Genomic DNA, 27,021 nt, shown 5'->3' with positions numbered 1-27,021 from the left:
GGAGTTCAAAGGGAGCAGTCCGGCCAGTTTTTATAAACCACTGGCGTCCAAGATTCGGCGGATTTTCGCGGTTTCAACAAACATGTCCGGTTTCCCGAGTCCTCAGTATACAACCCAAAAACGTTGGCTAGTCTCTCGCACTCTCGCCCTCTTTCTCCCGCTAAGAAGGCCATGGGCGTCTCCTCTCTCAGGCTCGACCCCGTCCCCGTCTACATCCGCCGGCGGGGGACTTCCACCGGAGGCGGGAACTGGAGTTCCGCGAGGTCACAGAGTACGGCATGGGCACCTTCTTCTGTCTTCCCGTTGCGGGATCCGCGGCGGTATGGGAGGGCGGCGGTGGCGACCGCCACCCCTGCTGCCTCGCGCTCCCTCAAGTTGACTGCCTCGGCGAAGCCGGTGCCGGCGGAGGTGGAGAAGGGCGGCCGTATCGACCGGGTGAGATCGCTGAGCCAGGTCGCCGGCGTGCTGGGCTGCCAGTGGGGGGACGAGGGCAAAGGGAAGCTCGTCGATTCTCTCTCCGGGCATTTTGATATTATCGCCCGATGTCAGGTAATATCTCATCCTTCGTTTCTTTTTCAATGCCTATTTGTTTATTTCTCTCTCTTTGTGTAATTTATATAAAGAATACTATTTTGATACTTTAGATGGGTTTAGGTTGATGGGTTTATGGTGTTTAGGGGACAGGATGGTATTTGTAATGCTTGTGTTGCCATCGATCAGGTCATGTACAAGAATAATTTGTGACTTACATGAAAATCGACATATGTGATACTTCTTGCCACTATCTATGACAACTGACAAACAGAGATTGACACATGTAAAGTTCATTTAGTGCCAATTACCATTAGGAGTCACTAGAGGAACTTGCTTGGAAAATTTATTTTTTTCCTGGAAACTGTAGTTTTCCATTTATTTCATTCAAGGTTATCATGGTTTGTATCGACTCCCGATACAACATATCACGGGCCTAAATATTTTGGCCGATATAAACCGAGAACTCCCGATATATCAGCTGACATAATATACGGAAGGCTGACATGTTTTTAATAAAAGAAATACAGTTCAAGATTTAGTATCTTAATTTATTTTTTTATTTTGGATTTACCGTATGGGCTATGATTTAGAGATCTAGATATTAAAGTATCAACCATATCTCGGATAATCATGCTTTCTATAAAAGTTAACTATTTTGTATATTCACCTAGATAAACTCAGATCTTAGTTCATCTGGGTCTAAGCCACCAGCCGAAACGATTGAAATCTCAGTCTTTAAATTATTTTTTCCTGGAAACTCTAGTTTACCATTTGTTCCATTCAAGGTTTTCATCTTGGCCGAGATCTTGGTTTGTATTGACTCCCGATACAGCATATCATATCTCGGGCCTAAATATCTTGGCCAATATAAACCGAGAACTCCCGATATATCAGCTGGGATGATATATAGATATAGGCCGACAATTTTTTTAATATAAGGAATACAGTTCAAGATTAGTATCTTAATTATTTTTTTTATTTTGGATTTATCATATGGGCTATGATTTTGATATCTAGATATTAAAGTATGAACGATATCTTGGATAATCATGATTTCTTTAAAAATTAATTATTTTGTATATTGACCGAGATAAACTCAGATCTTAGTTCATCTTGATCTAAATAACCTGCCAAAATGACCGAAATCTCAATCTTTAAATTATTTTTTCTTGGAAACTCTAGTTTTTCATTTGTTTCATTCGAGGTTTTTATCTTGACCTAGACCTTGGTTTGTATTTTGTAACGACTCTTGATACAATATATCATATCTCGGGCATAAATATCTTGGTTGATATAAATCGAGAACTCTCGATATCAATGGAGATGATATACAGAAATAGGATGACAATTTTTTTAATATAAGGAATACAGTTCAGGATTAGTATCTTAATTTATTTTTTTATTTTGGATTTACCATATGGGTTGCGATTTTGATATCTAGATCTCAAAGTATCAAACATATCTCAGATAATCATGATTTCTTTAAAAGTTAACTATTTGGTATATTGACCGAGATAAACTTAGATCTCAGTTCATTTTGGTCAAAACCACCTACCGAAATGGCTGAAATCTCAGTCTCTAAATTAATTTTTCTTGGAAACTCTAGTTTTCCATTTGTTTCATTCAAGATTTTCATGTCGGCTGAGATCTTAGTTTGTATTGAGTCCCAATATGACATATCATATCTCGGGCCTAAATATCTTGGCCAATATAGACCGAGAACTTCCAATGTATCAGCTGAGATGATAGACAAATATAGGCTAACAATTTTTTCAATATAAGGAATACAATTCAAGATTAGTATCTTAATTATTATTATTTTTATTTTGGATGTACCATATGGGTTGCGATTTTGATATCTAGATCTTAAAGTATCAACCATATCTTGGATAATCATAATTTCTTTAAAAATTAACTATTTTGTATATTGACCGATATAAACTCAAATCTCTATTCATCTTGGTCTAAGCCACCTGCCGAAATGACTGAAATCTTACTCTTTAAATTAATTTTTTTTGGAAACTCTAGTTTTTCATTTGTTTCATTCAAGGTTTTGATCTCGACTTAGATCTTGGTTTGCATGGACTCCTGATACAACATATCGTATGTCGGGCGTAAATATCTTGGCTGATAGAAATCTAGAACTCTAGAAATCAGCTGAGGTGATATACAGATATAGGCTGACAATTTTTTTAATATAAGGAATACCGTTAAAGATTAGTATCTTAATTTATCTTTTTATTTTGGATTTACCATATGGGCGGTGATTTTGATATCTAGATCTTAAGGTATCAAACATATCTCAGATAATCATGATTTCTTTAAAAGTTAACTATTTGGTATATTGATCGAGAAACTCAGATCTCGGTTCATCTTGGTCTAAGCTACCTACTGAAATGACTAAAATCTCAATCTCCAAATTATTATTTTTTAAAACTCTAGTTTTCCATTTGTTTCATTCAAGCGTTTCATCTCGGTCTGAATCTTGTTTTGTATCGACTCTCGATGCAACATGTTATATCTCACGCCTGAATATCTTGGCCATTATAAACCAAGAAATCTTGATATATCAGCTGAGATGGTATAAAAATATAGGTTGACAATTTTTTGAATATAAGAAATATAGTTCAAGATTAGTATCTTAAATTTTTTTATTTTGGATTTACAATATGGGCTGCAATTTTGATATTTAGATCTTAAAGTATCAACAATTTTTCGAATAATCATGATTTCTTTAAATGTTAAATATTTTGTATATAGATCGAGATAAACTCAGATCTTTGCTCAACTTGGCTGAGATCTTGGTTTGTATCGAGTCCTGATACGACATATCATATCTCGAACCTAAATATCTTGGCCGATATAAGTTGAGAACTCTCGATATATCAGCTGAGATGATATAAAGATATAGGCTGACAATCTTTTCAATATAAGAAATTTAGTTCAAGATTAGTATCGTAATTTACTTTTTTATTTCAGATTTTACCATATGGGCTGTGATTTTGGTATTTACATCTTAATGTATTAACCATATCTCGGATAATCAGGATTTCTTTAAAAATTACTATTTTTTGTATTGACAGAGATAAACTCAGATCTCAGTTCATCTTGGTCTAAGCCACCTACCGAAATGACTGAAATCTCAATCTCTAAATTATTTTTTCTTGGAAACTCTAGTTTTCCATTTGTTTCATTCAAGGTTTTCATCTCGACCTAGATCTTGGTTTGTATCGACTCCCGATACAACATATCATTTCTCGGGCGCAAATATCTTGGCTGGTATAAATCGAGAACTCCAGATATCAGCTGAGATGATATATAGATATAGGCTGACGATTTTTTTAATATAAGAAATATAGTTCAAGATTAGTATCTTAATTTATTTTTTTTCTTTTGGATTTACGATATGGGCTGCGATTTTGATATCTAGATCTTAAAGTATAAAACTATCTCGAATAATCATGATTTCTTTAAAAGTTAACTATTTGGTATATTGAAATGGCTGAAATCTCAGTCTCTTAATTATTTTTTCTTGGAAACTCTAGTTTTCCATTTATTTCATTCAAGATTTTCATCTCAGCCGAGATCTTGCTTTGTATCGAGTCCCACTATGACATATCATATCTTGGGCCTAAATATCTTGGTCGATATAAACCGAGAACTCCTAATGTATCAGCTGAGATGATACACAGATATAGGCTAACAATTTTTTCTATATAAGGAATACAGTTCAAGGTTAGTGTCTTAATTTATTTTTTTGTAATTTTGTTTTTACCATATGGGTTGCAATTTTGATATCTAGATCTTAAAGGATCAACCATATCTTGGATAATCATAATTTCTTTAAAAATTAACTATTTTGTATATTGATTGGGATAAACTCAAATCTCAATTCATCTTGGTCTAAGCTACCTACTGAAATGACTGAAATCTTAGTCTCTAAATTATTTTTTCTTGGAAACTCTATTTTTCCATTTGTTTCATTCCAGGGTTTCATCTTGGTCTAGATCTTGGTTTGTATCGACTCCCGATACAGCATATTATGTCTCGGGCCTGAGTATCTTGGCCAATATAAACCGAGAAATCTTGATATATCAGCTGAGATGGTATACAAATATAGGTTGACAATTTTTTAATATAAGAAATACTCGTTCCACATTAGTATCTTATTTTTTTTTTAATTTTGGATTTACCATAGGGGCTGCAATTTTGATATCTAGATCTTAAAATATCAACAATTTTTCGAATAATCATGATTTCTTTAAAAGTTAAATATTTTGTACATTGATCGAGATAAACTTAGATCTTAGCTCAACTTGGCCTAAATGACTGAAATCTCAATCTTTAAATTATTTTTTCTTGCAAACTTCAGTTTTCCATTTGTTTAATTCAAGGTTTTCATCACGGCTGAGATCTTGGTTTCTATCGAGTCCCGATACGACATATTATATCTTGAGCCTTAATATCTTAGCCGATATAAGTTGAGAACTCCCGATATATCAGCTGAGAGGATATACAGATATAGGCTTACATTTTTTCAATATAAGGAATATAGTTCAAGATTGGTATCATAATTGATTTTTTTATTTCGCATTTTACCATATGGGCCATGATTTTTGTATCTAGATCTTAATGTATCAACCATATCTCGGATAGTCATGATTTCTTGAAAAATTAGCTATTTTTTATATTGACCAAGATAAACTCAAATCTCAGTTCATCTTGGTCTACGCTACCTGCCGAAGTGACTGAAATCTCCGTCTTTAAAATATTTTTCTTGGAAACTCTAGTTTTCCATTTGTTTCATTCAAGGTTTTCATCTCAGCTTAGATCTTGTTTGTATCGGCTCCTGAAATAACATATCATATCTCGGGCTTGAAGATATAGGCTGATAATTTCAGCTGACATGACATACAGATATAGGCTGATAATTTTTTTAATATAAGGAATACAGTTCAAGATTAGTATCCTAATTTATTTTTTTTTATTTTGGATTTTTCATATGCGCTGCAATTTTAATATCAAAATCTTAAAGTGTCAACTATATCTCGAAAAATCATGATTTCTTTAAAAATTAACTATTATGTATATTGATCGAGATTAACTCAGATCTTAGTTCATCTTGGTCTAGGCCACTTGCCGAAATGACTGAAATCTCAGTGTTTTTCATTTGTTTCATTCAAGATTTTCATCTCGGCCTAGATCTTGGTTTGTATGGACTCACGATACGACATATCATATCTCGGGCCTAAATATCTTGGCCGATATAAACCGAGAACTCTCGTTATATCAGCTGAGATGATATATAGATCTAGGCTAACAATTCTGTAAATATAAGGAATGCAGTTCAAGATTAGTATCTTAATTTATTTTTTTTATTTTAGATTTACCATATGGGCTGCAATTTTGATATCTAGATCTTAAAGTATTAACAATATCTCGGATAATCATGATTTTTTTTTTAAATTAACTATTTTGTATGTTGATCGAGATAAACTCATATCTCAGTTAATCTTGTTGTAAGCCACCTGCCGAAATGACTGAAATCTCAGTCTTTAAATTATTGTTTCTTGGAAACTCTAATTTTCCATTTGTTTCATTCAAGGTTTTCATCTCGGTCGAGATCTTGGTTTGTATGGGCTCCCGATACGACATGTCATATTTCAGGCCTAAATATCTTGGCCGGTATAAATCGAGAACTCCCAATATATTAGCTCAAATGATATACAGATATAGGCTGACAATTTTTTAATTTAAGGAATACAATTCAAGATTAGTATCTTAATTTATTTTTTTATATTTCTTATTTACCATATGCGCTGCGATTTTGATATCTAGATCTTAAAGTATCAACCATATCTCGGATAATCATGATTTATTTAAAAATAGATTTTTTGCATAGATACCCTTTTAAAAATTCAAATTTGCATGAATATCCTCTTAAAATTTATATTTATTTTTGTACCCTCATAAAATACTGTTTTTGCACAAATACCCCTAATATAACGATTCTTCTAACACCGTTAATAAAAATTATATTTATTTTAATTAAAAATAAAATAAAATTTTGAAATTATTTTTTGTCTATTGTGATCGCCTTGTTAATGTTTTCTTTTGCATATCTACCCATTAAGAGTATTTTAGTCATTTTAATTTGAAACCATTAATTCTTTAATGGCATTAGATGACATGGGTACATATCCAAAAATAAGAATAAAAAAAGATAGAATAACAAAATAAGTGTTTTACGGGATATACATGCAAATATCAATTGTGAAAGGGTATTCATGCAAAATTCGATATTTAGGAGGGTATTCATACAAAAAATTCTTTAAAAATTAACTATTTTGTATATTGACCGAGATAAACTCAGATCTCAGTTAATCTTGATCTAAATTGTCTGCCAAACTGGCTAAAGTTCAGTCTTTAAAAGTCTTGGTTTCGTTAGAATGACAAATTTGGGTTATAACTAGTTTCTTTTAAAAAATTCCTTTTCTATGGAAAAGTTGTATATTTCCTTTTCCTTTTCCTTGGAATTCTTTGGGACCAAACATACCCTAAGCACTCATCTGTATCTATGCAACATTTAGGATGGCCTGCGTCATTGAACAGTGGCCTGTTTCAAGTATATGGAGTGAATGCACATTGGCACATATCAGTCCATGCTAATATGAGCTTGCATTCTGCTTTCTTTTTTCGAGGCTATGCTCAACTATCCTAAGCAACCTTATTCTTTAGTTTACACTATAGAACTCTTTTACAATGATTTCGTTTTGTCCTTTTTAAATTATTTGAAGCCAAATCTACGTATCAGGTATGGCAATAACCAAAAAAGATCATTCTTCTATAGTATACCAGTAGTTAAGAAATAAAAGTAACTTATAACGACTTATGTCAGTATCAAAATAAACTTTGTGCCACATAATATGTTGTCAGTGTGTAAATATAGCTACATGTCTCCTTAGTATCTTTAATTATTGATTTTGACCCTATTTGTGTTGTTTACATGCACGCATAGTTCTGCAATGCTAGTTTCTATGACAAATCTTGTAAATGCATGCTATGCATGTAACAAGAAGTAAAAATAGCATATATGAGAAAGATTTTGACCTTAATTTTCTACAAATTGAATAAATAATATTTATTTAATGCATGTCCTATATTGGTATAAAGCATCAGAAAATAAATAAAGTAGCATATTCTAGTCCAAAGAAGAAAGAATTACAGAAAATCTTGTTCCACATATTTGGGGTCAGCTTTATGAATTCTCATTCACCAAATATTCCTATTTAGGGAGATAAAATCACATGCAAAGTGGCAAAAAAAGGTATATATGTAAAATCTATAGAAAAGTCCTTTTACAACCCCATTATCACCCAATCAAGCAAATTCTCATTATTCAGATCAAGGTCTGCAATCTCGGTACTAGATACCGTATCGATACCTTATCGGTATGGTACGGTATGGTATACATCTTTGCTGAAATAGCTTTCTAACCATTTTTCTCAATTTTTATCTCCGTACGCCTTGTTATAGACTGGTACATACCTCGGTATGCCTCGGTATGGGTGGTACATCTCGATACGGGTGGTATAGTGTTTGTACCGACTGAAAAGTGTGTTTCGTACCAGTTATCTCCCGGTATAGTATGGTACACCCTGTATGGGATGGTATGGCAGGCCTTGATTCAAATGAAATTACTGAAATTATGCCTTCATCTCCTTAGGAAATTTGTTTACTCTCTCTCTCTCTCTCTCTCTCGCTCTCTCTCTCTCTCTCGCTCGCTCGCTCGCTCGCTCGTACATTTATAATCACCAAATGAATACCTATACGAAGTAAGAATGCACTTGCTCATCCTAAACGGAAGAAACTTATAGAAGACTAGGCATAAGCTCTGTGTTTTTGGTGCCTAGTAAGCATAAACTTTAAGACATATAATAACTGCGCATCTATCCATAGAAAAATAGGAGTCTAAATGAGTTTTTACTATAGATTTTTTCCCCTTTTAGATATCATGTTTCCTTTTCAACTGTAGGAATTTAAACAAGCATTCCACAGAAAGATATAACGCTAAACAAGTAGCTAATGGATAGACATTGTGCAGTTGACTATGTTTAGATTGAGCTAAAAGCAGCAAAAACTTTATTGCAGTGGCCAATGAGAGTTAGGGTATTTTACAATCTTCACCTGATCAATACTTTCCCTAAAACACTAAGCATACTTGAGTTCACCAAGCTATCAAACTGAGAAGACAATATATGTGCAAGACTTCTTTTTAATATGGAAGGAGCCAACTTGGTAAAAAGTTTCTGGCTCCTGAAAGTGGGGAAACACCTCTCCCTTCTTCCAAATCCGAAACTCACCATTTGGAGGAGAGGAGAAACACTGGGTTATATATCAGTTCCCAGATTCGAAGCTAAACAAAGCAATTTATAGCTGAAAGAAGTCATCGAGGAACAGTGTGACACTTCCATGCTGGAAATGCTGGAAGATGGAAAAATCTCATAGTGGTCATATGACCTTTACAAAGAATGGAAAAAAATCACAATATTTGCGGTCTAAGTAGAGGTCATTGTGTTTATTGGAAATGCTAGATATGATATATCGAGTTTCGAACAAACTTTAAGGATTTGATATTAGGGATTGCAGACACTACTATTTTTCATTGGTACCCAAGTGCATGCTTTGAAAAAAGTATTTTGTTGCCCAATGAAAACATGCTCTTTATCTTTTTCAATATGATGGAAAGGTGGTGCAAAGCCTTGTGTCTTTCCACTTAATCTCAATCATCCACTGAAACCTAGGTACAAATTCTGAAAACCTCAACTAGTATAATCTGTTTGGGAAATGGTATTCCTTAAACTATCAGACAAGCTGATTCATTTTATATTGTGGAAAAGCTAGTTAATTCATGCATTCTTTTAGACTCTCATTACATATAGTAAAAAAGATGCTTCATTGATGTCATGTTTAGGAACTAATAATCCATATGTGATGCATAAAAATCTTCAACTTACATCTTTTAGTGAACCAGATTGCATCATCTTTAAGATTGATAGAAGACTTACATCAAGTAATCAAGCATTTGTTGGACGAATCCTTATTAAATGGAAGTGTGAAAACAGAAGAGTGCATTGTCAAATGCATAAGTATGAGGAATCTAATGTGAGAGATTGGTTGTCAGCAAGCTATCATCCATGCCAATATTCAATTGCAAGAGTTTGTAGTTATACAACGCACTGAGGTGGATTGCCAATCACTTGAACTGGATGTTCCATAGGCATAGGAATATATGGTTGAGTTCCAGGAGACATGCAATCAAGGTGATGTCTTTATTCAGGGCACGGTAGAATAAGAGGAAATAATCTTACTTTTGCCAGAGCACTATGTTGCTGATGCTTTGGTTGAAGGACCCAGACAGATAGGACCAAAGAATTCTTACCCAAGGTGGGCGTGATTAGATGTCTAAGCAATAATATGATGTCATCAAAAAGCTAATTGACCAACAATCATGTATAGTTTTCATCATTAATTATTCTATTACATTGTGCAGGGTCTGCATGGGTAGATGAACCCACTGCATACTGTAAAGTGACTATACTATCAATAAAAATAGACCAAAGCTCCTTGCATAATTTGTTTGTGACAGGAAAATACTTAGACTGTAGATAGCATTTATAAAATAACACAAACTCCTTGGTCCAACAAGATTGCCGATGGTTCTAGAGTGTCGATGTAACAATTATTTCTATCCTTCTACTTACCAGATAGGAGATCTGTTGCTTGAGCATGTATAGGACGAATACCTGAAGTGATCATGTTGCATGTGATCATTTTGGTTATAGAAAAGGTAGCTTGACGTGGTAAAAATTTAGTTTGACTGTGTAGTTTAAACTACAAAATAATAAACTGCATAACATAAATTACTTAAGAAAAAAATATTATATAAAAGAAAACCAGAATTGATATTGTCACTTGTATTAAAAGAAGGCAAACATGATCAAGTAATATAAACTGCAATACTAACATTAACACATGGCAGCATGCAAGCATGTGCCAAGCAGTTGGTCAAGTAGGAAAGACAGCATGTTCCTTGTTGGAGCTCCTATGTTGGTTTTCTTTTCCCTTTTTCCTTTTTGTGATGATTGGTAGGTCCATGTTTGAAAATCAGATCAAGGATGTGACAATCAGGGATTGTTAAGGGAATTGGCTGGGTCAAGCATATCTACATAATCTCAAAGAAGAACACGATCAGGATGGAAGGGACCACTGGATAAACTTCTGTCACTGAGAGAAAAGAATGTTTATGTCAGATTTTAATTTCATAAGACCAACTAACTCATTATTTTTTAATGCTTCCAAGACATCTGAAAGCAAAGAACAAAACATGCAATCAGTTCCTAGATCTTTTGCAGAACCACCCCTCATTTTAAAGATCTACCAAATATATATTTCAAGGAAAACATAAGAAACCAAGGAGCAGGGACAAGACAAGAATGTCTGTTTATTTATGAAGCCACTGCCAGGGAAAGCTCAATTACAGGTTACAGCCAGGGAAAGCTTCAATTAGTCAATAAATTCCAACTCACACAACACCCACACAACCAATAGGATAGTTCTAAGAGTCTAGGAGCCTCCCCTGAGGTTTATGCACTGTAACACCTAATTGAGTGCACATCAAATAAATAGCAAAAACAAAGTGAGAATGAAGGAAGCTACCTTGGGATTAGTTGATATTAGAGAGGGTAATAACTGTAACATTCACAGCGCATGGCCAACTTAGTTATTTCCTGTAGTAAAAGTTAATGATGAGACAAATGGGTGATTTACACTTTTTATCATTGTTGCCCAAGGTGACAAGCCAAGAGGAGGGGTTGAATTGGTTTTTCTAAATTTTTAATTTCTTAATTAAGTTAATTGATGAGTGAGTGATTTAGTTAATATTGATTGAGTGCGTGTAGTGAAGTTAGAACAATACACAATGCAAACACACAAGAAGTATTGTGGTTCGGTGCTCTCCTAAGCACCTACGTCCACTCCCCAAGCGACCCCTTGGGAATTCACTATAATCCCGCGGATTACAGTTGGATTGTTTTTCGGGCTCACAATCCGAAAACCTTTACACTTTGGTTTTTCGGGATCACCAAAAACCTATGTTAGTTTTACGGGCTCACCAACAAACCTTCACCATTGGTTTTACGGGTTCACCAACAAACCTACACCATTAGTTTTACGGGCTCACCAACAAACCTACACCGTTGGTTTTACGGGCTCACCAACAAACCTTACAAAATGATAAAGAAGAAGAAAGTTGAAACTCCTAGATGAGCAAATATAACAATTATGAGCTACAAAGAAGAGTTTAGAATATAGTTATCGCTTTGATAAAGCTCTTCTCTTCTTTGTCAAGATTGCTTCACTCTTCAAGGGTTGGTGGAGCTCTTGATGCCTCTTAGAATCTGCTCAACCACTTCCTTTTGGCTCTTTGAATGAAACACTTGATTGAAGAAGGCTAGGGCTTGCTTTTTCTTGAATGAACTTTGATTTGTTTGCAAAAGATGGTTTGCTCTGATGAATAGTATCACTTTAAATACTTTCCCACCTCTTTTGGTCACTCCCCATTGGTCAGATTTGAAAAACTATCCGTTACTAGCCGTTGGGAGGTCAAAAAGTACTTCTGCAGAACTAGCCGTTTTGCCCTTGCCCGTGCTGGGGTCGACCCAAGCTTTCCTGGGGTCGACTCAACTTACTGTTCATTGGGCTTGGGGTCGACTCAACCTTTACTGGGGTCGACCCTTGCTACATTGGGGTCGGCCTTCTCAGGAACCACAGAACCTTGGATTTTCGGCTGTTTTCACTGGGGTCGACTCAACCTATCTTGGGGTCGACCCATGCTACAGTGGAGTCAACTCAAACTCCATTGGGGTCGACTCTCTCAGGGATTCCAGAGACATGGTTTTTGAGTATATATCCTTGGGGTCGGCTCATGTTCAGTTGGGGTCGGCTCCAGCTAGGGTCGGCCCTCTCAGTAAATTACAGAGAGTTGTTTTCTTGAGGCTTGAAGCTAGGGTCGACTCAAGGTTCTTTAGGGTCGGCTCCATTCCTGGGGTCGACTCAAGCATACATGGGGTCGACTCCACTTACTGTTCATCTGTGCCATTTTTGCAGGGGTGTGCCAGATTGTTCCATGGTGTGCCAGGGTTGACTCCATTTATGTTGGGGGTCAACTCAATCCACACTTTGCTGCATCTTAAGGTTAGACTAATCCATATAATCAATGAAATATATTTCAAGCAATTTTGAGTGTATGCCATGGTAGAGCTACATACTCTTAACAATGAAAATTACTGTTTTGCCCTTAAGAGTATATTTCACTTGAAACCTTGCTGAATTAGAATTAAGAATTCTCTGTCCTTTTTTTATTACAAATTTTATCTCGTTGTTAATCATTGGAAGACATCTTGATCTCATTCTCTTAATGTATCGAGGGTGTCGTATTCATTGTATTATTAATTTGATATTTCCTCAATGGTGGTGTCAATCATCGAAATAACACTATCATCCTCAATCTCCCCCTTTTTGATGATTACAGGACATTGAGTATGAGCAGATTGATACTTATATTAAAATTAGGAGTTTTGTTTTAGAAAGAGCTCAAGTTGCTGAATTTCAGCTTTTCAAATTTGAAAGTGAAGACTCCCTCTTTTTCATCCAAATATTGCCAATTAGAACTTTTGATTTTCTTCCCCTTTCTTTTGTATTTTATTAAGGATGAAACTTCAAAAATTTTAGATAAAGCAAGAGTTTTAGGTTATGTATCGAGACATGAGAAGTATGTGCCAAATTCAGAAATTATGATTGAAAATTTAGACTTTCTTGTTTTAAAAATTTTCATTGTTACATATTGCTCCCCCTTAAGTGAATATTATCTCTTCCTATAATTTTCAAACTTATTTCTCTCTCTATTTTGCAACTTCTTTCTTTTCTTACTTCTTCCCCTTTTTGTTATCATCAAACGAGTGTATAGCAATGGATAAGTAGAAGCAGTAAATGATAAAAATTCAAATTTTATTGATCAAAATGGAATATTGTAGTACATTAATGCCAAAAGTACAATGTTCTTCAATTAAGGTGCAAAGTACATCAACCAAGTAAAATGCATATGAGAACTAGATAAATCCTAGGCACTAGTCATGATGGACTCCTGTAGTGCTAACATCGGGCCTAGGGGGAATCTAAGGGCTGTGATCTAGTCCTCATCCTCCTAGCATAAGTGGCGAGGGGAGGTCGAGCCTGATGGGACTGAGTCTGGCGTGGACCTCGGTGAGCTGGTGACTGTGCCGAAACCTCTGACTCAGCTGCTCGGGGCACAGATGGACCATGAGCCTCTCTCTCTGTAATGCTCCCATCTGGTCTCTGAGGTCTCTAATCTCAGCAGTCATACTATCCATCCTGCTCATCATTCTATCAGAGAGAGTCCTCACCTGAGCTGACACAAGTTTAGTCATCCTATTCTAAAACTCCTCTGTACATCCCGTAGGTATGGATGACGAAGGTCCTGCCTCTGAAGGTGCTGTAGGATGATCCGCAGGTATCTCATGCTCAGGGATAGAATCTCCAATCTCTGGTGTATCACCCTTCGGTGCATGTATTCCTGCACCTCCACGCACCCACTGACCGTTCACCTTCTCATAACCCATGCAAACTAAGAACCGTGCAATGTAGGTGTCAGTAAATAGTAGATGCCTGGATATCTCTTCCTTCACAGATATGTCATGCTGTTGGAATTTCAGGGTGAGTATCATACCGTAGGGCAAGAAAACTCTCGATTTGCAAATGGCCTCTCTCATCTGCCTGATCATCATAGCTTGAAGATTCAGGAAAATACCCTGAATGACATGCTCCATAATGACCATGTCTCGCTCAGATATGTGATCAAATCTCCCACTCTTCGAAAACAAAATCCGACCTATGAAGTTGTGCAACAACCTCATCTCAGTTGATAAAGAGCTGGCTATTACATTTTCGGAGTAGTCAAAGTCATCTCTCTCAAAGATTATCTGTAGAGCCCTCAACTTGCTCTCTGATCTTTTTGGTGTGGCTCCTTCGCAGGGGAGATGAAGCAACTCACTTAGGCTTTCTTCGGAGACACGAACCCGCACTCCTCGGACCTCAGACACAGCCCTCCCTGTCCAACTTTTAGGAAGGCATAGAACTCACGAACTAAGCCCAGGTAGGTGTCTGCAGAATGCGAACCTGACTGATCTTTGTTCCTCGGGGCACAGACTCTCTTAGGAAGCAAAGATACTCCCATCCTTGCCTTCGAATTCAACCACCCAACCGAAACCCTTCTTGATCCAAAAACTCGGAATGGATCCTTCTTCCCGTGGTTACCAGTCTTTCCGCATATTTAGCAAGTTGAACTGAAGGAGAAGGAGGTGGAGGAGGCTCTGCACGTGTCTCACCTTGTGGAGGCACTGTAGAAGAATCCCTAGCATGCCTATCAACAATGGTTGGCCGTGAGACTCTCCCGGATTGCTTAGCAACGGCTCGCTTGGGTCCCCTATTTTCACCAAGTCCTTCCTTAGGTCTTGATCTAACGACTTAGAAGAGCAATCTAGTACTGTTTGGAGATGATTGGAATGGATTGGAAAGTGGAAAATAGGATCTTAGGAAGAGGACAAGGAGAAACAGTGCTCTAGAATGGCTCACGGGTCCCCTTTTAAAAATGGGTCCTGTCGTTGGGTCGATCCCAGATTTTTCTTGGGTCGACTTAAGGGGGGGTCGACCCCATTCTGGCTCGGGTCGGCCCCAGTTCAGGCCAAATTTTTTTTTTTTAATTTCTCCTTCTTTCTGATCCTTACCAAATCTTTGTGGGACATTGATATGTGAGTAAGGAATTTATAAATGAATAATTTTACTCATGTTTTATGGGATTTTCAAAATGGGAGGAGAGTATCATGTGACAATTTGTTCTTTTCATTTGTTTTCAATCAAAGGGATCACATATACCTAATTCCCTCCTAAGCATACAGAATCTATCTTCACTTAGAGGTTTTGTGAATATGCTAGCTAATTGTTTCTCGGTACATACATGTTCAATACATACATTTCCATTTTGTACATGATGTCTAATGAAATGATACCTTATTTCAATATGTTTGGCTTTAGAGTGCTGAACCGGATTTTTGGTAAGGTTAATGGCACTAGTGTTATCACACTTTATAGGAATGTTATCTAGTTTAATTCCATAGTCCTCTAGTTGTTGCTTGAGCCATAGTACTTGAGCACAGCAACTTCCGGCAGCTATATATTCGGCCTCAGCCGTTGACAATGCTACTGAATTCTGCTTTTTGCTAAACCATGATATTAAGTTATTCCCTAAGAATTGACATGTTCCACTAGTGCTCTTCCTATCTAATTTGCATCCAGCAAAATCTGCATCAGAATATGCAAGCAAATCTAGACAAGAGTCTTTAAAGTACCATAATTCTATGTTTGTGGTTCCTCTCAAATATCTAAGGATTCTTTTGACAGCACTTAGATGTGACTCCTTAGGATCTGATTGGTATCTAGCACATATTCCCACACTAAATACTATGTCTGGCCTACTAGCAGTGAGGTAAAGCAAAGATCCAATTAAGCCTCTATAGAGCTTCATATCTACACCTTTTCCTTTTTCATCTTTGTCTAGCTTACTAGTAGAGTTCATTGGGGTGCCTATTCCCTTGTAATTTTCATTTTCAAACTTCTTTAATATTTCCTTTGTTTACTTAGTTTGATGAATAAAGATGCCTTCCTTAGTTTGCTTGATTTTCAATCCGAGAAAGAAATTCAGTTCTCCCATCATACTGATCTCGAATTCTCCTTGCATTAATTCAGCAAATTCTTTGTAAAGACTATCATTAGTGGCACCGAAAATTATGTCATCTACATATATTTGTACTACTAGCAAATTTTTGTATTTTCTCTTGAGAAAAAGTGTTTTATCTACATTTCCTCTACTGAAATCATTATTTAACAGAAATTTGCTTAGTCGATCATACCATGCCCTAGGTGCTTGTTTCAATCCATATAGTGTCTTATGTAATCTAAATATATGATTAGAAAATTCATGATTCTCAAAACCAGGGGGTTGCTCTACATACACTTCTTTTTCTATATAGCCATTTAAGAAGGCACTTTATACATCCATTTGATATAATTTGAAGTCCATGAAGCATGCAAAAGCTAGAAGTAATCTAATAGCTTCTAATCTAGTCACGGGAGCAAATGTTTCTTCAAAATCTATCCCTTCTTCTTGATTGTATCCCTTAGCTACAAGTCTAGCTTTATTTCTTATAACTATCCCATTTTTATCTAATTTATTTCTAAAAATTCATTTTGTTCCAATTACAGAATTATGCTTTGGTCTTTCAGTTAATGTCCATACATTGCTTCTTTTGAATTGATTTAATTCTTCTTGCATAGCATTAATCCAATTTATGTCGTTTTCGGCTTCTTCATAAGTCTTAGGTTCTATTTGTGAAACAAAAGCAAGATAGTCATTTAAATTTCTAAGAGAGGATCGAGTTCTTACCCCTTGAGATGGATCACCAATAATTAGGTCTTTAGGGTGTCCATGTGCGTACCTCCATTCCTTTGGCAAGTCTTGAGATTGTGGTGGCACACGATCATCTTTCTTATCTTGATTTGGCACGTCATTAAGATTCAATTTTTCAAGCTCAATAATTCCTGCATCATCATCAAAACTATTTTCTCTTCTAGGAGACTCACTATCAGATTCATCAAAAATGATATTAATTGACTCTTCAACTACAAGAGTTCTTTTGTTGAACACTCTGTATGCCCTGCTAGATGTAGAGTATCCTAAGAAGATATCTTCATCTGACTTGGCATCAAATTTACTTAGATCCTCCTTGCCATTGTTTAAAATAAAACATCTACATCCAAAGACTCTAAAATATTTAGCAGTTGGTTTCTTATTCTTCCAAAGTTCATAAGGAGTTTTCTTGGTCATAGGTCATATTAAAACATGATTTAGATATGGCAAACAGTACTTATAGTTTCAGCCCAAAAGTACTTTGGAAGATTTGACTCACACATCGTGTATGCCATTTTTGTCAAGGTCCTATTTTTTCTTTCAACAATCCCATTTTGTTGAGGCGTTCTAGGTGCTGAAAATTGATGTGAAATACTATTTTCATTACAAAATTTTTCAAAGTGTTGATTTTCAAATTCAGTTCCATGATCACTTCGAATTGCAGTTAAGATGAGCTTCTTTTCAGTTATAATATTTTTATAATATTTCAAGAATGCTGAAAATGCTTCATTCTTATATGCAAGAAATGAAACCCATGTATATCTTGAGAAATTATCTACTATAACTAGTCCATACTTTTTTTCTCCTAAACTTGCAGTTCTAGTAGGCCCAAATAGATCCATGTGTATGAGTTCAAAAGGCTTAGTGGTTGATACTATATTCTTTGATTTGAAGGATGATTTTGTTTGCTTTCCTAATGAGCATGGTCCACAGATTTTGTCTTTTTCAAAGATCAATTTTGACACATCTTTTATCAAATCCTTCTTGACTAGTTTTGATATTAAGTCCATACTAGCATGTCCTAGTCTACGGTGCCGAAGCCAACTTATTTCATTTTTCCTTTTTTCATTAGTGATTAAGCAAAATCCATTTTTCTTGCCTAAATCATGATGGTTTACCATATAAATGTTTCCATGCCTGTGTCCCATAAGTACAATGCTATTGTCTTTAGGATTTGTAATTATGCATACTGAGACTTCAAATGTGACTTTAAGACCTTTATCACAAAATTGACTTATGCTAAGTTATGTTTCAGACCATTAACTAATAAAATATTTTCTATAAAAGTGGATGGAGTAATATAAATTTTATCCTTTCCAATGATAAGTCTTTTTCTATTGTCTCCATAGGTTACCACTCCACCCTCCTTAGATTCCAAAGTGACAAATTGTTCTATGTCACCTATCATGTGTCTTGAACAGCCGCTATCTAGATACCATCGTTTATCCCTCTTATTAGCTGTAAGACATTCCTGCAATCAAAGTCAAGAATGTGCTTTAGGTACCCAAACCATGTTGGGTCCTTTAAGGTTAGTACTTGACGTTCCTTTTGGAACCTAAATTTTCTTGGATTTTAGTTTACTCTTATCACTCAATTTGTTATAGCTAGACTTTCTAAAATTGCATTCATATGCTTTGTGTCCTACTTTATTGCAGCAATGATAAGTTATATTTTCAGTTTTGGTTTTCACAAATATGTTCTTTAAGTATTTTTGCTTCCTATTTATTTTTATCCATACCCAGCTTTATCATATACAGCTTTTTGACTATCAAAAATCATACTTAATTTAGTTGAGCTAAGTGTAAACTTGTCCACTAAGGATTTGTATTTTTCTGCATCTTCTTTTAGCTTTATATTTTCAGCAATTAGACTTTTAGTTTCATTAGTGAGTTTCCTACTTAACGTTTCATAGTCATTAGATAGTTTTAGCTTTTCTTTGATAAGAGATTGATTTTTATCTTTTAGAATTTTATTTTTATTGATTAGCTTCTTGTGTTCTTCCATGAGTTCTAAAAATGCATCATGTAACTCTTCTACTGTAAAATCACATTCAAGTTCAGAATCTACCTCATCGTTATTGGCCATGTAGCAGATTTGGGTCGTTTCTTGTTGATCTTCCTCTTTCGAACTTGACTTCTCACTTTCACTCCATTCAGCCATGAAGTTCCTCTTTTTAAGCTTTCTTGCCATCCATTTCAATTTCGGACAATCTATCTTGAAATGCCCGGGCTTGTTACACTCATAGTAAATTGGCGTTTTCCTTTCTTTTTCTTTGTCCTTTTTCTTTTTCTTGCTCGAACTACCTTTGAGGAAGGGTTTCCTTTTATGAAATTTCTTCTTTCCTCTAATAAATTTTCTGAATTTTCTTGCGAGCATAGCCATTCCTTCTTCATCATATTCTTCCTCATCATCAGACTCTTTTGATTCAATTTCTTGTTTTGGAGTTGTAGACTTCAAGGCAATGGTCTTCTTTTTCTTGACCTCCTCTTTTGAGTTTTGCTTCATGGTCAACTCATGTGTCATGAGTGATCCTAGAAGTTCTTCCAATTGTAGTGTATTGAGGTCCTTTGCTTCTTGAATTGCAGTTACCTTGACCTTCCAAACTCTTGGTAGAGACCTGAAAATTTTTCGCACTAGTTCAGAGTTAGAATAAGACATTCCTAAACTCTTTAATCCATTTATGATTTCCGTGAATCGAGTGAACATTTCAGTTATGTACTCTGTGGATTCCATTTTAAACAATTCATACCTATGTACCAATATATTTATTTTTGACTCTTTGACTTGATTAGTTCCTTCATGTGTGACTCTAGTTTATCCCAAATTTCTTTCGCGGAGATGCATGTAGATATTTTATTAAATTCACTTACATCTAGTGAGCAGTAAAGTACATTAATTGCTTTAACATTTAATTGTGCTAGTCTTCTATCACTCTCATTCTAATCCATTTCTGGTTTAGGAATGATTGTGCCCTCTATACTAATTGTGGGTGTGTGTGGTCCTCTAGTTATGATATTCCACAAGTCATAATCTAGAGCTTGAATGAATATCCTCATCCTAGCTTTCCAATATGTGTAATTAGTGCCATTAAACAGAGAAGGTCTATTTATGGATTGTCCCTCGCTCATAGAACATCCTACTTGGGTTGTCATAATCTTTGACTCTTGATCGTGAGATCAACAAATACTATGATAGCACCTTGCTCTGATATCACTTGTTGCCCAAGGTGACAAGCCAAGAGGGGGGTGAATTGGTTTTTCTAAATTTTTAATTTCTTAATTAAGTTAATTGATAAGTGAGTGATTTAGTTAATATTGATTAAGTGCGTGTAGTGAAGTTAGAACAATACCCAATGCAAACACACAAGAAGTATAGTGGTTCGGTGCTTTCCTAAGCACCTACGTCCACTCTCCAAGCGATCCCTTAGGAATTCACTATAATCCCGCGGATTACAGTTGGATTGTTTTTCGGGCTTACAATCCAAAAATCTTTACACTTTGGTTTTCCGGGATCACCAAAAACTTATGTTGGTTTTACGGGCTCACTAACAAACCTTCACCGTTGGTTTTATGGGTTCAGTAACAAACCTACACCGTTGGTTTTACGGGCTCACCAACAAACCTTACAAAATGATGGAGAAGAAGAAATTTGAAACTCCTAGATGAGCAAATATAACAATTATGAGCTACAAAGAAGAGTTTAGAATATAGTTATCGCTTTAATAAGGCTCTTCTCTTCTTTGTCAAGATTGCTTCACTCTTCAAGGGTTGGTGGAGCTCTTGATGCCTCTTAGAATCTGCTCAACCACTTTTTTTTGGCTCTTTGAATGAAGCACTTGATTGAAGAAGGCTAGGGCTTGCTTTTTCTTGAATGAACGTTGATTTGTTTGCAAAAGATGGTTTGCTCTGATGAATAGTATCACTTTAAATACTTTCCCACCTCTTTTGGTCACTCCCCATTGGTCAGATTTGAAAAACTATCCGTTACTAGCCGTTGGGAGGTCAAAAAGTACTTCTGCAGAACTAGCCGTTTTGCCCTTGCCCGTGCTGAGGTCGACCCAAGCTTTCCTGGGGTCGACTCAACTTACTGTTCATTAGGCTTGGGTCGACCCAACTTACTCTGGGGTCGACCCCTGCTACATTGGGGTCGGCCTTCTCAGGAACCACAGAACCTTGGATTTTCGGCTGTTTTCACTGGGGTCGACTCAACCTATCTTGGGGTCGACCGATGCTACAGTGGGGTCGACTCAAACTCCATTGGGGTCGACTCTCTCAGGGATTCCAGAGATATGGTTTTTGAGCATATATCCTTGGGGTCGGCTCATGTTCAGTTGGGGTCGGCTCTATTGGGGTCGGCTCCAGCTGGGGTCGGCTCCAGCTGGGGTCGGCTCAAGGAAGCTTGGGGTCGACTCAAGGTTCTTGGGGTCGGCCCTCTCAGTAAATTCCAGAAAGTTATTTTCTTGAGGCTTGAAGCTGGAGTCGACTCAAGGTTCTTTGGGGTCGGCTCCACTCCTAGGGTCGACTCAAGCATACATGGGGTCGACTCCACTTACTGTTTATCTGTGCCATTTTTGCAGGGGCATGCCAGATGGTTCCATGGTGTGCCAGGGTCGACACCACTTATGTTGGGGTCGACTCAATTCACAGTTTGCTGCATCTTAAGGTTAGACTAATCCATATAATCAATGAAATATATTTCAAGCAATTTTGAGTGTATGTCACGGTAGAGCTACATACTCTTAACAATGAAAATCACTGTTTTGCCCTTAAGAGTATATTTCACTTGAAACCTTGCTGAATTAGAATTAAGAATTCTCTATCCCTTTTCTATTACAAATTTTATCTTGTTGTTAATCATTGGAAGACATCTTGATCTCATTCTTTTAATGTATCGAGGGTGCCATATTCATTGTATTATTAATTTGATATTTCCTCAATGGTTGTGCCAATCATCGAAATAACACTGTCATCCTCAATCATGATCCACAACATCATAATGCCTAAGAGAAAAGTATCAGGTGTTCTGGAATATCATGACTCATGCATCATATGATCACTAGATGAACTTCTTTTCATAAATAGAATAAATGATATGTATCTTCTAGCCTTGTTGTTAACCTGGCCCAAATAAAGTTGGAGTATATGCACTATTTGTGGTTTAGGGTGATGAAGGTTTGAACTGGCTGACCATTTAACTAGTAAAGCTACTTGTGGGTTATGCATGCATGATATAATAGTGTTTGGAGATGGATCATGGCATCGTGCTTGTGTGTTTATGCTGTTTCTTTTCCCTTAACTAGTAAAGCTACTTGTGGGTGATGCATTCTTGATATAATGGTGTTTGGAGATGGATCATGCTTGTGTGTTTATGTTGTTTCTTTCCAAGTTTTTTGGCTGCTGTAGTTGCTTTAGACATATTAATGCTGCTTTTTTTTCCTTTCGACTCGATATGTGTTGCTTTCCTGCAAAGATACATCTATCTTCCTGTTTGGTTAATTAGAGAAATATTTATTGTCTTGGATTTTGTTATGTTTGATTTCATTAAAACTTTTAAGCTCAGGTTATGTTTTGTTTCTTGGAAAAGGTCCTGGAAAACTAAAGAATTTTTAACTATTGAGTTTTCTAGCTGTTTGGATGGGGGGAAAACTAAAATAAAACAGAAACAGATTTTCTAGACTTGACTAGATTTTTCCTTTTCCCTAGAAAATCTTTTCCTGTACCATTTCCTTAGTTTTCCAGAGATCAAAACAAACCCTAAGTGCAAACCAGTCAATTGTATTATGGTTGTCAAATGTTTGGTCAACAAACATATCAATATATACAACTAGTAATACAAACTCATGAGCTGGCATTCATCCACCAGATCTGAGACAATAAAACAAACCTAATGACAACTGTTGTGTTTTGGCTTGGCTTTCTGAATCCTTAAAGATTCAATCTTTTAAGAGCTACGCAATTCAACATTGCCAGCTTCTCCAAATCTGTTCTTACAACTTCAGTCCATATTAGCACAGGTCTGTTCCTTTTCCTTGATCCTTTAGTGCCAAGCTAGTCACCTCTCATACGATTGCAATGTCAGATTCACATTACTCATGCTGGAACTATCTTTCTACCATTTTAATGCTGATTGATCCAACTTTTACACTTTTTCTAATTTACTTGCTAATTTTTTACTTCATGCCCACCCCAAAATTCTAAAATCTCATGCATGAGTCTCCTCGCTGCTCCACAATTTAATCTAGAAAACTTTGTGGGCATTATTGTTGTCTCATAAAATTCTCTTGTTAGTTTCTTATGCATGTCATTCTCGCACAACATTCCTGCAGCATCATCATTGCACCCTAATTCTATTAGATGTCTTCACCTCTCTCTATTCTTTTATAGAACATTATATCTAATCAGCAAAATGATCACATTGGAGTATTTCTTGGTCATCAGGTATTAATGGGACCTCAATCATCAATTGCAATCCATGCACTTTATTCAAGATTTGCAAATTCTTTTAGACCCTTATCCTGCAAAATTTTCACTGTGTTCCACATTTCTATCCCAGCGTTCATGGATTCTGTTGTTTTTATATAAAAAAATTCCATGCTAAATAATGTACAAAAATTTGATCTAAATATTGACCAAATCAACTATAAGATAATTGACATAATTTGTTGGAAGTAATAGTTTATGTTTGCTGCTTGCCTCAGGGAGAATTTTTTATGTAAATTCAACATGCTTATCATCTCTGCTGACATAAGGTTGACTTCTCAACTAGAAGAGCCATTTAATATCCTGACAAAACTAACCTTGCTTCATTTCTGTTTGTTGTAGCGGTGCTTATTTGTTGTTCACTTATCCTAAAGCTTCATTTCTGTTGGCCTCAGGGTGGAGCGAATGCTGGACATACCATCTATAATGCCGAGGGCAAAAAGTTTGCTCTCCATCTTGTTCCATCAGGAATCCTTAGTAAGGAAACTCTTTGCATTATTGGTAATGGAGCTGTAGTGCATCTTCCTGGATTATTTGAAGAAATTGATGGTTTGGAGTCCAATGGAGTTTCTTGCAAGGGAAGAATATTGGTATCTGATCGTGCACATTTGTTGTTTGATTTCCATCAAGCTGTAGATGGATTTAGAGAAGCAGAGCTTGCACATTCATTTATTGGGACAACTAAGAGAGGAATTGGACCATGCTATTCGAGCAAGGTCATAAGGAATGGAATAAGAGTTTGTGACCTGAGGCATATGGACACCTTTGGTCAGAAGCTTGATACCATATTGAGAGATGCAGCGTCACAGTTGAAGGGATTTAATTATAGTGCTGACATGCTTAAAGAGGAGGTTGAAAGGTACAAGAGGTTTGCTGAGCGGTTGGAACCCTTTATTGCTGATACTGTGCACTTCATCAATGAATCCATCTTGCAGAACAAAAAAGTTTTAGTTGAGGGCGGTCAAGCAACTATGTTAGATATTGATTTTGGAACTTACCCATTTGTAACTTCCTCGAGTCCATCAGCTGGTGGGGTTTGCACAGGTCTTGGGATTGCTCCAAGATCCATAGGTGACCTTATTGGAGTGGTGAGCAGAATCTATTTTTTTATCCTTTTCCTATGCTCGAGTGTTATTACTTTTCATATTGAATCTCTTCTTCCCCCCTTTTTCTGCAGGTAAAAGCTTACACAACTAGAGTTGGCTCAGGTCCTATCCCAACTGAAATCCTAGGTAAAGGTGGTGATCTCCTTAGGGCTGCCGGAATGGAGTTTGGAACAACTACAGGCCGTCCTCGACATTGTGGCTGGCTTGATATAGTTGCACTTAAATATTGCTGCCAGGTCAATGGGTTTTCGGCTCTCAATCTCACTAAACTTGATGTCTTGTCCAAGTTTTCGGAAATTAAGCTGGGAGTTTCTTACAAGAAACTTGGTGGTAAAAGAGTGGAATCATTCCCTGCAGATGGTCAAGTTTTGGAGCAAATACTGGTATGTTGTGATAGACATAAGGGTTTTCTGTTAAACTAGTTTGTCATTTGGAATTTTCTGTTAATCCAATATTCAGTTGGTGGATTTGCTTTAATGAACACAAATTATTGTCCTGTTTTCCACTTCTACCGGTAATCTCGATTATATTTTATTGCCAAATTTGCACATGTTTAAATTACAAAGATATGGTTGGAGCACTACGCAGAAAAGTTTTTGGCTGAAACTCCTTTTTTGTCCTTCAGATAAGCTTTCCATCTTAACAGTTTCTACCTGAAAGTGCTTCTAGATTTTTATTTTTTTTTAAGGTGAAATTTTATGCTTTTAGATATCTTTAAAGCTGTCTGGTGCTTTTCTTTTGCCAATTTAATGTTTGTCGGCCTTCTTCTTCATCTTTTCTGTTTTTCTTATAGAACCTAATTTATCTCTTTCTTTAACATGTGCTTTTGTATTTGATTTATATTTTTCCTTGTTATATCACTTAGTTTTAGCATGTTTGATAGCTGTAGATTTTCGATGTCAACATATCATAAGAGCATGCAAGTCAAGGAACTGGTAGTTATGCTTCTAAACTTTTCTCAATTTGTTGACCCTTGAGATAAAAGGATTATGCACATTTTCTTTATCCTAAATGTGGCTTGAATGGATTAGGATTCCATACAAGTCTCACCAATTGGTCTCCTGATTCCAATTGATGGCTGAATTCTCTATCAGAAACTAACTACTTTTTGGACTTCTAGGTTCTGACATACCTGTTGTTTCCTTCTGGTTAAGGTTGACTATGAAGTGCTGCCTGGTTGGCAGAGTGATATTTCTTCCATCAGAAACTACAAAGATCTCCCCCAAGCTGCTCGTCAATATGTGGAGAGGATAGAGGATCTTGTTGGCGTACCCATTCATTACATTGGTGTTGGACCCCGTCGCGATGCCCTCATATTCAAATAATTTAGGCTCCTTTAAAAAAATGTTCAAGATCGTTGACTTTTTCTTTTTAATCAATTTAATATTCTAAATGTAGAATAAAGTTTTGGAGCTTAATACTTCTTTATTTTGAATTTCATCAATAGATTGATTTATGCTGCCATGTGTTCTCTGAGGTATGTAAACCTGTAATTAAACTTCAGTTGTTTAAAAAGTGATATCTGAACTCTGCTGCAAATTTTGTGTTGCAGGCAGTTTGTACTAGATTGAAGGCAAATTGCAGGTTGCATAATTGCATGAGACTTCAACACAAAATAAGAGACTGATTATAGTTTTCAAGTTAATCTGCATCAATGGTTCTCCCTGTTCTTTTTTTATTTTTGGACTCCCTATTTTCAATAGAATCACCAATGGATTTTCCATCAGACGTGTTATTGGATTTCATTTAATCTATCCTGGCCATCCAAGTTAATAGTTTTAGGTTATTTGATCAGATAAAAGTTTTAAGTTTGGTTAAAATATGTTGTTTAAAAAAGTACTTGCAAATCTAAGAATTCAGGTCTCAATATCTTGTGGCGTGGTGATGAAGACATGAGGAATGCCATAAGAAATGCAGCAAGGAAAGCAAAGCGAGCCGAAGCTAAGAAATTAAAACAAGTAGTGATTGGTTGTGTACAAGATTTGGAAGGGGGCTTGTATGGACCAATTGCAATTGGTGCGAGCCTAAATTGAAAGGAGGCGTGCAAGGCCAAGGTGGCATAGCATATAAGGAGGAGCATGACGTGTGGCTTCCTAAATTTTAAAGGGAGCAATCAGCCATTTGAATTTAAATTAAAAGGTATACGGATGAGCCATTTGAATTTAACGACATGTGCATGGGCTTGGAGGTTGACTTGGTCATCCTTTAAAAGGATGAGGATCTTTAGGCCTTGGAGTTGTTGTTTTGAATTTGAAATTTGAGTTTGAATTGTCTTTCGTTTGAAAAGATGGCCGAGATT

The 27,021-nt window shown here is 36.2% G+C and overlaps 1 protein-coding gene across 1 annotated transcript; it reads left to right on the top strand.

Annotated features, from left to right (window-relative positions):
- Nucleotides 1-26,367, top strand: LOC148699830 (adenylosuccinate synthetase, chloroplastic-like). Its single transcript, XM_088711461.2, has 4 exons — nucleotides 1-549; nucleotides 24,012-24,704; nucleotides 24,794-25,105; nucleotides 25,877-26,367. The coding sequence occupies exons 1-4, from the start codon at nucleotides 172-174 to the stop codon at nucleotides 26,045-26,047; spliced, it is 1,554 nt and encodes a 517-aa protein (XP_088567587.2). The 5' UTR covers nucleotides 1-171; the 3' UTR covers nucleotides 26,048-26,367.
- Nucleotides 26,368-27,021: the final 654 nt, after the last annotated feature.

The sequence above is a fragment of the Phoenix dactylifera genome, chromosome 15 (genome assembly GCF_051530095.1).
Source record: "Phoenix dactylifera cultivar Ajwa chromosome 15, Ajwa_hap1_PhDact_Kaust_v1.1, whole genome shotgun sequence".
Classification (NCBI taxonomy): Eukaryota; Viridiplantae; Streptophyta; class Magnoliopsida; order Arecales; family Arecaceae; genus Phoenix; species Phoenix dactylifera.
The sequence above is the reverse complement of the archived record's forward strand: the minus strand, read 5'-3'. Positions and strand labels throughout refer to the sequence as shown.

What these genes read in the sequence shown, in the direction of transcription:
- LOC148699830 (XM_088711461.2), top strand. Translation starts at nt 172, where the DNA reads ATGGGCGTCTCCTCTCTCAGGCTCGACCCCGTCCCCGTCTACATCCGC. An exon ending in ATATTATCGCCCGATGTCAG is followed by an intron (nt 550 to 24,011) that starts GTAATATCTCAT and finishes TGTTGGCCTCAG; the next exon opens with GGTGGAGCGAATGCTGGACA. An exon ending in TAGGTGACCTTATTGGAGTG is followed by an intron (nt 24,705 to 24,793) that starts GTGAGCAGAATC and finishes CTTTTTCTGCAG; the next exon opens with GTAAAAGCTTACACAACTAG.